Source organism: Gasterosteus aculeatus, chromosome 9 (genome assembly GCF_964276395.1).
Source record: "Gasterosteus aculeatus chromosome 9, fGasAcu3.hap1.1, whole genome shotgun sequence".
In the NCBI taxonomy this organism is placed as follows: Eukaryota; Metazoa; Chordata; class Actinopteri; order Perciformes; family Gasterosteidae; genus Gasterosteus; species Gasterosteus aculeatus.
Genome location: NC_135696.1, coordinates 2,629,829 through 2,643,815, shown reverse-complemented (window position 1 = coordinate 2,643,815; position 13,987 = coordinate 2,629,829). Strand labels below are relative to the sequence as shown.

The 13,987-nt window shown below is 47.8% G+C and overlaps 1 protein-coding gene across 5 annotated transcripts in view; it reads right to left on the bottom strand.

Moving 5' to 3' along the window:
* Positions 1-2,300: 2,300 nt before the first annotated feature.
* Positions 2,301-13,987, bottom strand: part of sh3pxd2aa (SH3 and PX domains 2Aa) — a 59,529-nt gene continuing 47,842 nt past the window's right edge. For 3 of the 5 annotated variants that reach the window (XM_040186811.2, XM_078080130.1, XM_078080133.1), the window contains 5 exons: positions 11,932-12,049; positions 10,619-11,022; positions 10,148-10,197; positions 9,693-9,812; positions 2,301-9,520 (listed from right to left, as the gene is read on the bottom strand). In XM_040186811.2, coding sequence (XP_040042745.2) covers positions 7,487-9,520; positions 9,693-9,812; positions 10,148-10,197; positions 10,619-11,022; positions 11,932-12,049 — 2,726 coding nt within the window. In that variant the 3' untranslated portion in view covers positions 2,301-7,486. The remainder of the gene's footprint in view (positions 9,521-9,692; positions 9,813-10,147; positions 10,198-10,618; positions 11,023-11,931; positions 12,050-13,987) is intronic. The other 2 variants (XM_078080131.1, XM_078080132.1) reach the window with 1 other exon arrangement.

The window sequence follows — 13,987 nt, the reverse complement described above, 5'->3', positions numbered from 1 at the left end:
TTGATTATTTTTGTTTGTCTTTACATCTCATGCATGTAAATCCTTTGGTGCAAAACCCAATTTTCAGTTTGACCTGTTTAAAGATGTGTTTTTGGACCACATGAATTGCTAAATACACACCCAGCCAAAAGCCGGACTGAAAAATGTCATCAGCAAACAACCCTTACATAGCGTTTACTGAAGCTATTTGTATTTTATATCATTTGTTTGCATCTCCAATCCTCCACAGGCTCTTTGAGTGTCACCGATCCTGACCCTGTATTATTTATTTGTCCATCACTGTTGTGTGGACTAACTCCTTGGATCGTGCTTTTCCTGTGTGTTTGCTTTCTTTAGCGGTGCTCTGTGGAGCTTAGTACTTTTTGTAATGCCTGCGTTACCATGGGGACCAACAGTAGAGCCTCCGAGTGGACCGCTGTAGACTGGAACCATGTATGTATGTATGTATGTATATATATATATATATATATATATATATATATATATATATATATATATATATATATATATATATATATATAATATATATATACACACACAAACATGTATAGACTCAGCAGCTGAAGTACTTTACAAACTCAAATCTTGTTTTTCTCATGAAACATCACGTGTCTGTCAGTGAGCGTCGGATGATTGTATTGAATAAACTTTCCAGATGTGTTTGAGCTGTGTTGAAGTGGTGTTTGTCTGACGCAGCCACACAGATACATGTATCGTGGATCCTTTCTACAACTGGGTGACATTCGAGTTGTCATCACACCATGCTAGCTAACCGCCACTTAGTGTGTCTGCACAAGCTCAGATATTTCACATGTAGAAGACGTTCTGGAGGGCGTGAGACACAAAGTGCTGTGGCCTCTGTCCCAGTCCCAGCTCAGCTGCCGGGGGGCTTCACGGGTAATGGTGGGGATTAGGAGATCAGTGGAAATACCTGCACCTTAAACTGTACCAAAAGGACCGCACAATAAATCTATCAAGCACCTCGACCAGATGTCAGACATTTATCCCTAACGGACATGTACATATCTAAGAAGAAGCTAATGGACGTGAATACAATGAGTAATAATTTCAGGAAACCATAATCCAGACTTGTGTATCCAACAATGTTCACAGTTAAACTCGGTCGTCCTCCTTCGATGTTCTCAACCAAGTAGTTACACCGTATGAAAAGGCCAATCTTAATAGTTAATCATTTGGAGACTTAATATCAAGGTGCATATTGACTGTGTAGCGTGCAGGTCTATTCGTACGGAGATCCGCTCCTCTGAGCTAGAAGGTTCCACACTGCCCTCCAGTGGACAGACGCCGGTATGGAGGGTTCAATAAAAAACAAATATTACTTGGGATAAAATGTAAATACCTGTTGGACAGAAAATATGAATTAAAAGCCCATTGAGCAAGCATCTTAAGGTCTTCCTCGGTGGACAGATACGACCATCTTTGTCTTTCAGTGTCCATCCCACTGAAACAGCAGTTGCCGTGGGATCTGTCCTCACGTCTGATGAAAGCTATCTGATGGCTTGAGACAACTTCGTTTGTTTGTCTTCACTGCTGGGTGACCGCTCACATTTAATTTATATTTATTTATAACATTTCAATATTTACAAAGTACAACTGATAGAAGCTACACTAATCAATATTTCACACCAATTAAGAGGTAAATGTGTATCACACAGTATCAAAACGGCAGGAAAACATCGGCAGGCTGCACCTTCACACTTCTTTAGAGCCTGTTAGCATGTTAGCGCTAACAGCAAGCTAGGGGACACAGCAGAGAGAGAGGGAGACATATCTGTGGGAAAGCAAAGAGAGCTAATGAGGACAGAGACACAACCCCTACTTGCTGACATGTAGATTATTATATTTCAGTTTATGAACAGCATCAAAGTATGACGCTATTGTGTAACGGCTAGCATCTTGTAGCTTTTTGCTTTCAGAGGTGCTTTGTTTAGTAAACGCAGCGTAAGCATGTATGGACATAAATTATGAATCTCTCCACACACGTTTGGACACAGCGGGGGGGACAAAAGTCCTCGTCTGTGGTCTTTAGTAGGGAACCAGGAGGCAGAGAGCTCGTTTGTCCTCATGTATCGCTCATGTCTGTGTATACATAACCAGCGTCCACATTTAAACTTACTTAATCCAGCCGGCGCAAGAAGGCGAATAAAGACAAACGTCTCAATCTGTAGCATTCCTTCCACACGCCATCGCTCATGGCGAGCGGAGAGCCGGCTGGCTGCTCTTTAATCCGCAGCGGCACACGCGAACCCAAGTGTGAGACAAACGCAAAGGAGTCGTTCTAAAACAGAGATAATACATTTAATACGGTTTCTCTTTTGGGCGATGGGAGATACAATGTAAACATGTACAAGATACAAAAGAAAGGTAGCAAGACGAAGCGTTGGGTAAAGAAATGCCCCGTGTGCAGGAAGGAACGGCCCCCGCGTTAACGCCCCGTGGGGCGATGGAGCCTCTCCTCGCGGCGTCCCTTTTGAGGGTCAAACATCTACATAACGACGACAGTAATAAAACAAAGAACATAACAGATCAGCAGCTCCTTTGGTCTACCTCCAGGCCTCTGCCTGTTATGTGTGTGTGTGTCTGTGACGGATCAGCTTTCCACAGTTCCTTTGTTTTTGGCACCCGGCCCCCCCCCCCCGGAACAAGAAGCGGCGGCACGCAGGCGCGGCTGCGAGCCTCGTTCATCGACAGGCGGCTTCCTCTGCCGCTCCCGCTGGTCCCCCGCCAGCGCCTCCAAACGAGGCTCTCCGAAGCGGGACCAGCAGTCCTCGGCGGGGGCCCCGCAGCTTCGCTCACGCTTTCCTTTCTTCACTCAAACGCCATCTTCAGGTTCATTAAAACACATACAACATCATCTCCCTATATACCTCCGCCCGCCTCCCCAACACGTACTCACACCTGCTTATCAAACCCACCCCGTCCTCGTCTCTACCGCAGCCTTGGCGAGACCTTTTCCTTTCTTTTTACTATGAAAGACAGCTTGTCTCATTAGATTTGAGCGAGCGCTTCAAATCCATTCAACCGTTTCCCTCAGCAACAAAAACAACTGTGAGGAATAAGACAGAAAAACGGGGGCATGTGACTCAACAAAGCCTGCTTTTTGTCTTATTCCAAAATAACAACAACCGTACAGCGAGCACAAGCGTCCCCCCCCCCCCCCGGCAGAGGATCTGAAGACGATAGCAGCAAAAGACTTGAGATCGTTTTTTAAAAGTTCTTCCATAGGAGGAGGGAGGCTGTAGCGTGAACTCACTTGCTCAAGCATCAATTAAACCGGCGTTTGGATCCGGGCTCGGGCTCGGGCGCTGGTTAGGCTGCTGCTTTGTTCTAGTGGTTGGATAAAAACGCCCCCCCAGCCTCTCTGCTCCTCTCCCCTTGTCTCCTAGATTCCCCCACCTGATACATCTCCTGTCTCCTTGCATCCTACGCTCCCCAATCCCCTCCTTGACCCCAGATGATGCTCTCCTGAGGGCACCCACAGGCCTTCCAGCTCCCCTGGTGGACACACACGGGCCTCCTCCACACCTCCACATCGCAATCTTTTTCCGCGGGAATAGACGTCTCGTCTGTGTCGAGGAAGGAGCGAGGAGGAAGGACGAGGAGGAAGGACGAGGAGCGCAGACAGGAGGAAGACGCCGGCGGCAGCGTCAGCTCTGGGTTCATGGGGACAGACTTTATGAGGGGGGGGGGGTGCAGCTCACTCTGCTGCTTCTCTGGGGAATGTGTGGAGAAACTCATCCATTTTCCTCCGGCGTGAGATAAATGACCACCGCACAAGCCACGCCCCCATTGTGGCGCTTTCACCGGAGGAGGCTCTCACTTAAAGGACCTTTTTATGGAACACACTCATTGACTACGCAGAGAGATGGATGGAGCAGAATGAGAGCCGTCTCGTGTCTGAACACTAAGCCGGAAAACCACGAGGCTGCTTAGCGTCATGAACAGGCAGCCAGAGGATCGTCCCCCATCCTGAAGAGTGACAGCAGACAAACAAGCTTCATCGTTTCCTCGTCCGACTCTCACAGAACTCACAACTGTTCCTTTTAAGGAGAGGTTCAAAGCATTACATCATTCTTCGTCCGGTTAGACGGAATGAATGACTATGACAAACGATCAACTTCAGTCTTTCCACGAGTTTTCAGCAATTCTTTTCCGACGTGTAGAGCGTGTTTTGAAACGAATGACTTTGACTTTAACAACGGGCTCTCCTGACAGAAAGATTTGCCGACTCAGGCCTTATCGGCCTGTACATACAGGAGGTCGTTAGCACGATGATGTGTACACCTGTCACACATGGATAAGGCAAAGATAAAAATAAAGGCTTTTCTATTTTTTGGCGTACATCCTGGAAGCTGATGGATTGGTCTGAAATGGTCTGAAGGGCGTTCTGCTCCCCGCTCCCTTGTTTACCCTCGTGGCCTTCGGCACGTCACCTTTGTCTGCGGTGATTGGTGACGAGAACATCTGACTTGACCGAGGACGGGGGGGGGGGGCGCTAGAGGCATCGCGAAGGTACGGGGAGGACACCCTTCAGAAAGCTAACAGAAAAAGAAGAAAACCCTAACCAAAGACAAATCACAGGACACTATGAAACTATCAAAATTCCATTCAGGCACGAACGTGACAGCTCAGAGCAGGGCCACCGAGGCCCCTGATGATGGGCCCTTGACTCTCCGTCAGCGAATAAGACCCCTGATGGCTGTAATGGGTGTACACAAGGGGCTCTGCCATGCCGGCCACGTGGCCGCCGTCCGGAGGAGCACATGTCCTCGTGCTGTTAGCAAAGTCTGGGACGTGAGGAGACAAGGAGACAAGGAGACAAGTCCGATGAGTCCTCAGCGCTTTCAGGTCCCTCCACATGGGCTGATTCTGTGACGACTGGGAATACATACTCGTGTGATGTTAGTGCCTTGCTGATGTGTTGCACATTTCCTCACGGTTACATTTCAGAATTTGGGTTAAAAAAAAAACAAACGGTGAAAGCATGAGTACAGACAGAGGCCGCACAGCTAAATGTAAACCTTTCACAGAACATTCCCGTACTATTACACTCAAGTCAGTCAAATCAGAACAAGCAATATGCAAAAAGAAATGTACAGTGATTTAACACAGTTACATAATGCCTTCGTCTGGATCGTAATCTTCGTATTCATCCACGTGTGATTTGGATTTGAAATATATCGTAATGCAAAAATCTCACATTTTGCCAAATTATGAAACCCTTTTTGGGTGACTAACAGGTGGCTGTTTTGGACATTGGGGGCCAATTTCTCCTTAATTACGTAGAATAATATTTTGATTGGACGAATGAGGTGATTGTCGAACCATGATAAAATACAAAAGATTTCATAATAAATACATAGAAAATCCGGCATTATGTAAAGTACAATAAAGATGAAGGAAGGGCCTGTGATTTGCTGCTTTTGTAGTTTTAGCGCACAGCATCAACGAAAAAATAGATTTGTTTTTCTTAACTAAAAATAAACAATACAAATTATTGCCCAATACAAAAAAACGTCTCAGCTGCTTTAAAGTTGAAAAATAGAAGAAACTAAATCGGACACATTGTGTAGAGTTTTGGGTCACTGGCCAGCAGTGTGTGTTCCTCCACTAAGGAAGGGCCACTGCTACAGCTGAAGTACCTCCAAGCAGCCACTAGAGGGCTCTACTTCTATCAGTATAACTTTGGCATTTGGCAGCATGAGCAGCACTGAAATTGAATAATTACAATATCGTGTTGAATAAATAAAATGCTGCGTATTTACTGCTTTACATCTGGTTTAAAGTGCACTAAATCACAAAAAAGAACCACTTCGTTCCTCGTTATTGTCCCTGTGTGATCAGAGTAACACATTACACACAAAAATAGATAACTGCTATTAATACTGTGATACTGTCCAGCAGAAACGCAATCATTGGTTAGAGCTCACAGCGCTCATCAGAAAATTAATTTCAGCAGTCTTGAACATCAGCCATTTGAATTTTAAAAGTTAGATTTGAGCTCAGAATATCACATTCTCACACTTCACTTCTGCATATTCGGGGAATTGTTGTGAACTTGATACTCTTAAATGCTTAAAGTCCTTATTATATCAAATGTAATATGATGCCCGACTCTAATTTGGAAAATGTAAAAAATATAAATAAATACATGTTGTGTCAAAACCGATACTGCATAGCAATTTGTAATATTACGATGCACTTGGATTTGTAATTTGGAGGAAATAAATCACGTGCTTCCAGGTACAAACTTATTTTACAAATGTTGTAGAATACACTGTATTACTTATCCTTATAATAAATAAATAGCAAAATTACTAAAATTGTCAATGAAATGACATTTCTCTTTGATTTAATCACATTTTGGGATATGGTCTATGCAAATAATGTCCCTGGAATTTAATTATTGTACATTTCCAGTACTTATTCAAAGATTGGTAAAAAAGAAAATATGTACAAAATTATATTTATCAAATCATTACTAAAATCACGGCAGTAAAGGCAAACCTTTGTAACTGTTTGTGGTGGTTTTGTTTGAGATAAACTTACAATATATGTCGTTCTTTGATTTTCCAGAAAACTAAAAGATCTTTGTGTTATTTTAAGGTTTCACAGGTTTATTTTTAGACATTTGTTATTTCCGCTAGTTGTATCTGGGAATGAATATCAGCAAATGTTTCTATGGGCCTGAGGGAAGTGTCTGAAAGCCGGGCAGCTTGTGTATGCTGGCTGGTGTCGGACGGCCCGAGCTCTAACCTTTCAGTTCTAGGCTGTTGGCGGAAAACAGATGTCACAAGAGAGCAGAAATAATTCTCTACGACACGACAATAAAACATGAAAAATGAAACTGAATAATGAACTTAAAACAATGTTTTAGTTTGCGCGATGACGTGCGGCTTAGAAAAAGAATACATTCTCACTTCATTCTCAGTTGTTTATCTTAAATTTGAGTTGGACCAATTGCAGCCCTCGAGATCAAAACTCTACACCTTGTTGGCACTCAACAGTGTCGCTCTTAATATGCTTTGGAAATATTTCCGTTGGTATTCACACACCTATGGCACTCCAAAAAGGTTTGGTTGATTTGCGGTTTTGCCGTCCACCAAGTGATCCTCTACAAAAGGCACTTATCGGCCATCAGCGTCACTGATGGCAGGAATGAGCATCAGCGGGTTGCTGCTCAACTTCTCCACATCGTTCAGAGGTCCCCCCCTCCCATTCGTACCATGTTCTATCTCAGAGAAACTGTCCTCCTCCAGTTTGCCTCAAGTCTTTACACTGTATACATTTTAGTAAACCAGCACTAAAAGTCTCCTTTCTTTTTATACGCGTATAAGTTTACATTGTCAAGGACATATTGCTTGCATGAGAGTGCGGGTAACATTGTAGAGGAGTGATGCCACTGGCGTCCTTGAAGACATCAAAAAGTGGGACACTGGGGGGGGGGGGGGGGACGTGGGGCTGCTTATTTCTTCCGCTCCAGGTAGTTGGAGGGGACCCAGCCTTTGCGGGGCAGCAGGCTGTCCTGCACCTGGCAGTACCACCACCCGTTGGGGTTTCTCTCCAGCACCTCCAGGCAGGTGCCCTCGGTGAAGCCCATTGTCTCCTCGTCGCCGCGGTAGTCGGCGATGGACACGTACACGTCCCTGCCCAGGTTGTTGTGGATCAGTTGGCCCTTCTCTATGGGCTTGGGTCGCACCGTGGACACGGGGATGCCATTGCGTTGGTTAACTCTGCTCAAGGAGTCATTGCCCGTGCTGAACGCGCTCCCCGAGGAGCCCGGGCCGGAGCGCTCGGCGGGCCTCGTGTTACTCTCTACGACGACGTGTGGACGCACCGTGCTGAAGGAGGCGTTGCGGCGGACGCCAAGAGTGGCCGAACCGGAGCCGTAGTGATCGCTTCTGCCGAGGGAGTCGTTCCGCCTCAGAGACCCTGTCATATAGTGTGAGTCCTTGGCGGGCTGAGATGTGGTTACAAACACCGACTGAGGCCTCACCGCCACCTGACGTACCCCGTTCCTCATCCGCACTGCTCCATTCACTGTCCCAGAAGGCTTGGAAAAGCCACCAGGAGGCTTTGAAGGGATTGGCGGGGTATCCCTCCTCACACCTTGATGCTGCTGGCTCGGACCCTGGATGTTGATGTTGATGTTGTTCAGGGCCAGAACGTGCTGCTCGTTTTTCTCCAGGCTGTTGGACTTACTCCCAGCATGTCTACCCAGGTCCAACCTACCTGCATCCCCCACTGGTCTGACAGGTTCCAGGTAGTACGAAGGAGCCCAGCCCTCCTCGGATGCCCAACGAATGTACCACCAACCGCTCTCCTGCTTCTCCAGGACCTCGACCTCCACCCCGGCTGGAAAGCTGATCTCAGAGTCCTGGACCTTCTTATAGTTATCCAGGGAGCGGTAGAGGTTGGGACCTTCCACGTCTGACTCCCCTCGGCTTCCTTTGGAGTAGACGGAAGAGAGATCCGAGGTGCTGCGTGAACACATCGAGTCCTCTGATGAGACGACAGAGGCCGTTTCAGAGTCGTCCCCGCGGCTGGCTTTGAGGCTGTGAGGCCGGAACTGACTTGTGGGCCTCAGCTGCCGTCTCAAAGAGTTGATGTCCATCCTCTCTGGACTCTGGGGCTCGGATTTGGTCAGGAGCGGTTTAGGTCTGACGGAAGGCTTGGGCCTGGTGGAGGGGCTCTGACCAATCCTCTGCTCCACATCCCGGTTGAAGGCGGAGCCTTTCTTGGGGCCTCTGCTCAATTCATCTGATGAAGAGCCGGGGCTGTTGTTCTGCGACCTGAAGCGGATATCCACATGTCTGCCTAAAGTCTGGCTTCTGCGGTTGACCTCTGGTGTAATGGCCTTCATGGGACGACCAGCTAAAGGGGAGGATCCGGATGGCCTGCGTGGAACGGTGGAGGAATGGTAGCTCCTTGGAGAATTTGGCTCACTAGAACCTTTGACGGAAGTTCTTTCAACTCCACTGCTTGGCCTGAAGCCTTCGTTCTCATAGACGCACTCCTCTTTTGCAACCTCTTCTGCAGACCTGAAGGCCGCTCTTCGATGAGTAAACACGGGGGACGCCTTGCAGACAGGAGGGGCCTTGCAGACAGGAGGAGAGGCCTTGCAGGAAGGAGGGGGGCCGCGGTACTTGTTGCTGGCCATGCTGGTAATCTTCACATCGAAGGCACGCTCATTTTTCCGTGAATCCGTGTCGGATTCACCGTCGCATCCGATTGCAGGAATATCATATTCAGGTTCCTCGTACGCAGGCCTGCTCGGCAGCTCTGGGACTTTAGAGGCAGAGTTAGAGGGAGGAGGAGCCTCGTCAGACTCTTGTTTTTTGACAGGAGGAGCTGGGGGCGGGACTTTGGGCCGGGTCAGGGTGCTGGTCCGTCGGCTGAGATTGGGCTTCTTCCGCTTGTCGATGTAGGAGCAGGGGGCCCAGCCCTCCATCTCTCCAATCTGCACATACCACCAGCCTCCAGGGTTCTTCTCTATCACCTATATGGACATGGAAGATATAAGCAATCTGAAAAAGTGTATGTCTTTTATGCAGAGATACGCACCTGATCCAGAATATTATGTTATTACATTAAAGACGAACATTAACACATCAATATATCTGTCTGTCTGGGTAGCACTTGGTGGACATAACAATGAACCATCATCTTACATCAGCCTTTTGTCCTCCATGGAAACTGATGCCATCAGAGATGGAGGACTGGAAATCTGCTATGGTGTAATACTCTGCTTCCACAGCAGGGGGCTCTGGAGGCTTTGGTAACTGGAATCCCTGGACAGCAAAGAGGAAGAGATGTGAGCAGCAGACATACTGGATCTAGCCAGCATCACAAGGCGTTTGACATGCTCAAGTTTCATGGCGCGATATGACACATAACATGGTATGTGTAGTATGTAAATGGTCAGTGACACATTCAGATGCTGAAATATCACGGCATTGTTATTGTGCTTTAAAGGGTGCAATGCTAATTCTCACAGCTCATCTGTGTTTGAGCTGTTCTTAAAATAAAGTTACTTCTTCTCTGGGATCAAAGGTAGTTCGGTGAGGCTACATTCACATTTAAGTCCTCTTGGCTATTAGAGAGCAGCAGCTTGTGAGTGTCTTACCAAGTTGGTTTCTCTTCGTGGGGGGGGTTTTTGTCTCAGATTTGGAGACCCTGATAAACAAAAACACATGTTATTAAAACTATGAACCCACATCCAACAGTTAAGAACTATGGAGTCGTATTTATTCCTCATTTCTGTTTGAATGAGACTTTAATATCCGAGGTAAAACTCGTAATTATTATTATTGTTAATTATTTTATTTCTCTACATGATACCATTCATGTATTTGGAAAATAAATGCTCAGGATGCTTCAAGGAGCACGTGACTGAAATGGAAATAGACACACTGAGCCGCACAGATTAGTGTGACGTGTTAGATTACACCACCACCATCACGTAGTTTACCTACAGCATCAAAGACTACGCAAAAGGAAAAGCCTTAATGTCTCATACCAGGACTACAAAAGCTCCTCTCCATCGCTGCATTGCATTTACAGCTCAATTGTCTGCTGACGCCCCACGAGCACTCACCAATCTCCACTCTGTGCGGAGCCACTCTGGCCACAGCCGGGGAGCCTGGCTCGCCCCTTCCTTTATTCTCACTCAGGGCGGCGCTCGCTGCTATTCCCAGACACGGGCTGTTGGTGTCGCGGCCCGCGCTCAGCCTCCTGCCCGTCTCGGCGTTGATCTCGGAGTTGTAGGGCACCGGGAGGCTGATCTCGCTCTTGGAGATGTGGCGCTCCGGCGTGGTGCTGCCCTCCGCGTCCGTCTGGATGTCCTTCTCGCTGACCGACTTCTTTTGCAACAGGTTGCTGATCTCCATGATGTTGCCGATGATCTCCACGGGGCCCGTTAGGGTCTTCTTGCGGGGGGAGAAGTCTTCCTTCATCTTTTTCAAGTAGGAGGCAGGAGCCCAGCCCTCTTTCCCCAAGTATCTGTGGGCAAACACAGAAGGACCCGTGTTCAATAGTAAATCCTGACGAAGGTATCTCTGTGTTATATTATCCAAAGGAGCCTGTTCCAAGCTCACACATCATCACTTTATGGAGTCAGTTTGAAAGGTCCGGTTGTGTACTAGGCATTATGGGAAATGTAGAGTTTCTGGAGCTTGACCCACAGGGATGGAATTATTATTACAACCTCTTCCTTTCTGTAAGGTGCAATAGTGCATCACCAGTGCCCCTTGAAGAAATGCTTTGATATTACTTTGACCATAACTCACACCTCAGCGGGATACATTCCCTGGGACGCCACTAGGGAATGAAATGACCCAAATAAGATCCTGTGTGTTGAACACCATTTTAATGCGTAACTTTCTTGCTTCATCCAAATGAGTCATTTCAGAGTGCTTCGTGGATCAATGGGTCTGCATATGCAAATACGTGAGTCATTTGCCTCTCTGTGGGCTACTCTTCACTCAAAACACGTCCGATCACTTCGTGCTGCAGACAGTCGAGCAGCGACCAGGAGGAATCCCCAGAAGAGAAAAGAATCCCTGATGTTTAGACTTCCCTGGAGAAGCACGTACATCTGGGGTTCGGCTTCCTGGTGGAGCTGTGCTCTGAGACGACTCGCTGTGCGTTCCAATGACGGTGAGTCACCAATGTCCCAAATCTCTCTGACGCCACCCCCTCCAATCACAAAGTATCCCAAGCTGATGTACACATGTTAGCCGTATTCACTGTGCATGTCACATGCCACATGGAAACATGAGACAGCAATGGGGGATGAAGGGAGACGAACAATGGGTACACACACACTGGCTGGGTTAACTGCACACACACACATTAGAATACAGCTGCAGAGCCCCCCCCCCCCCCCCCCTCTCTCCTTCTGCAACTCACCTGATGTACCACCAGCCCTCCAAGTTCTTCTGGATGACCTCCACGGTGACCCCTTTCTCGAAGCTCACTTCATCCTTCCCTTGACTGGAGTGCGGCTGTATGGTCAGGTACTTCTCCTCTGGGGGAAGGACGGAGAGAGAGTAGCACAGTGAGTGACCTGGGGTCATTAAGCCCTCTCACACCGAGCGGCGAGACCACTGTGGAGTTTACATATTTCCAGAGGCCTTATGAGGGGGAAACATGGGGAGCGTGACCTACTTAAAACCCTCGGACTATTTCCATACGACACAAACACATTAATAACAAGCAGCTCCCTGTCGCTGCTTGTTTGTCATCCACGCGAGTCCTCGTTGGAGCTATTCTCCCCCCCCGATCCAGATCGTGCATCTCGCTCAGCGTCACAATCAGTTTCTCATGGTGGGTGGTGCATACATGGCCATGAACAAAAGTGCTCGGGCAAACACAACGATATCATACACAAGTGTATTTGAAAGTGTGCTTGGAGCAGAGTCAGTCGGGGACCCGGGTTCTGTTGACGAGAAAGAAACTGTTTGTGTGGCGTGAGGTCTCGGTCCTGATGGACCTCAGCCTCCTGCCAGATGGAAGGGGCACAAACAGCTTTAGTCCGAGATGTGAAGGGTCTCCAGAGGGAGATTCCCCTTCAAGTGGCTGGCCGACATCAGGGCCCCCAGAGGGAGATATTTGGACCAAGTTCTCTCGTCTCAGATCCCTATCTGACCACCACTCCTCCCTCACAACCGGCCTGAAGGGAAGCACGTTCTACATGGTGTGTAGAGGGTCACAGTACTTACTAACATAAGTCAGACCAAGCTTCCCAGCAGTGCAACACACGTTAGCTCATCTCAGTGGCTCGTGATCGGATGACTTAAAGGTCGAGTGTGAGGCCTTTCAGAGGACCCATCGGTACCAGTGGAACATCAAATACACGACCATTAGTGTAACTACGGGATCGCTTGTTTAGAACGAGCCCTTCACGTCTAAATCGTCAGTAGGAGTCCGGAGTCCGCGTGCGTTAGCCAGGACCTGGCTGGAGGGAACGAGATTTTTCTAGAACACGTGAAGGTCAGGGACGATATCTGAAAGGCGCGTCTGCTTATTCATGTGAATGTGTGCATTCAAGGAGCTCGGGACAGTCGCCCCACGGCAGGGACTCCACTTCCTCTGCTTGCTGAGTGGAATGCCAGGCCTGAAAGCCTGTGCGTGTGTGTGTGTGTGTGTGTGTGTGGGGTCGTGCGAGTGCCTGCAGATGAACAGAGAATAAGAAATAGGATGGTTTAGGATGTGTATTGATGTCCTGCTAACAAATTCTTTGGCGCTGTGTGCGTCTGGTTGACCCTCACACTTTGATTCAATTGGAGAGGCGAGCGCGCCCTGACTTTGCTCTTAAGGTCCCGTCTCCTTCACGAGGCGTAACGTTGCAGCGTGTGTCAGCAAACCGGCTGCAGAGTAATCGCTCTTTGTTTTTGTCCTTTGCCAGTGCTACTCAATCAAACTGTACCTCAAGTGTGTGTAAAACCTCACTCACACGTTTTGATAACGCCAGCTCAGCAATGCCTTATCAGGCAGGGAGCGTGGTGTCTCTATTCGTTGAGCAAACACCGAGTTAAAGAGGGGAGGGGATTACAACGGGCGAGAGGTACCTGCATATAAGACCTAATTCTCAATTTACATTCAAAATATTAGCGTGCAGCAGTCCTTGTCCTTCAGTCTCCTTTTAGATAATTCCTTCTAGCTGAGTGTTGATTGGAGGGTGTTGAGGACTGGCTCCTGATAAAGAACTGGGTTCCTGCTCCCCTGCATGAAGGACGATGTGCTGCGCAGTTTGAGTCCTTAAATCAGCAGTTTGTTATGTCCACTGCTAAAAAACGAAGCGCTGCAGCTTTGCGTGAACGTATTTTTTCTGTGTGTGTGTGGTCGCTCCTTCAGCATTGAAGCATTTTTTCGGAGAAATACAAGCATTTCCCAGCATTTTAAACCGGAGGGAGCTGGCTTTAGCTAAGCAGCAACACTGTGTACAGCGAAGGTGTGCATTCTA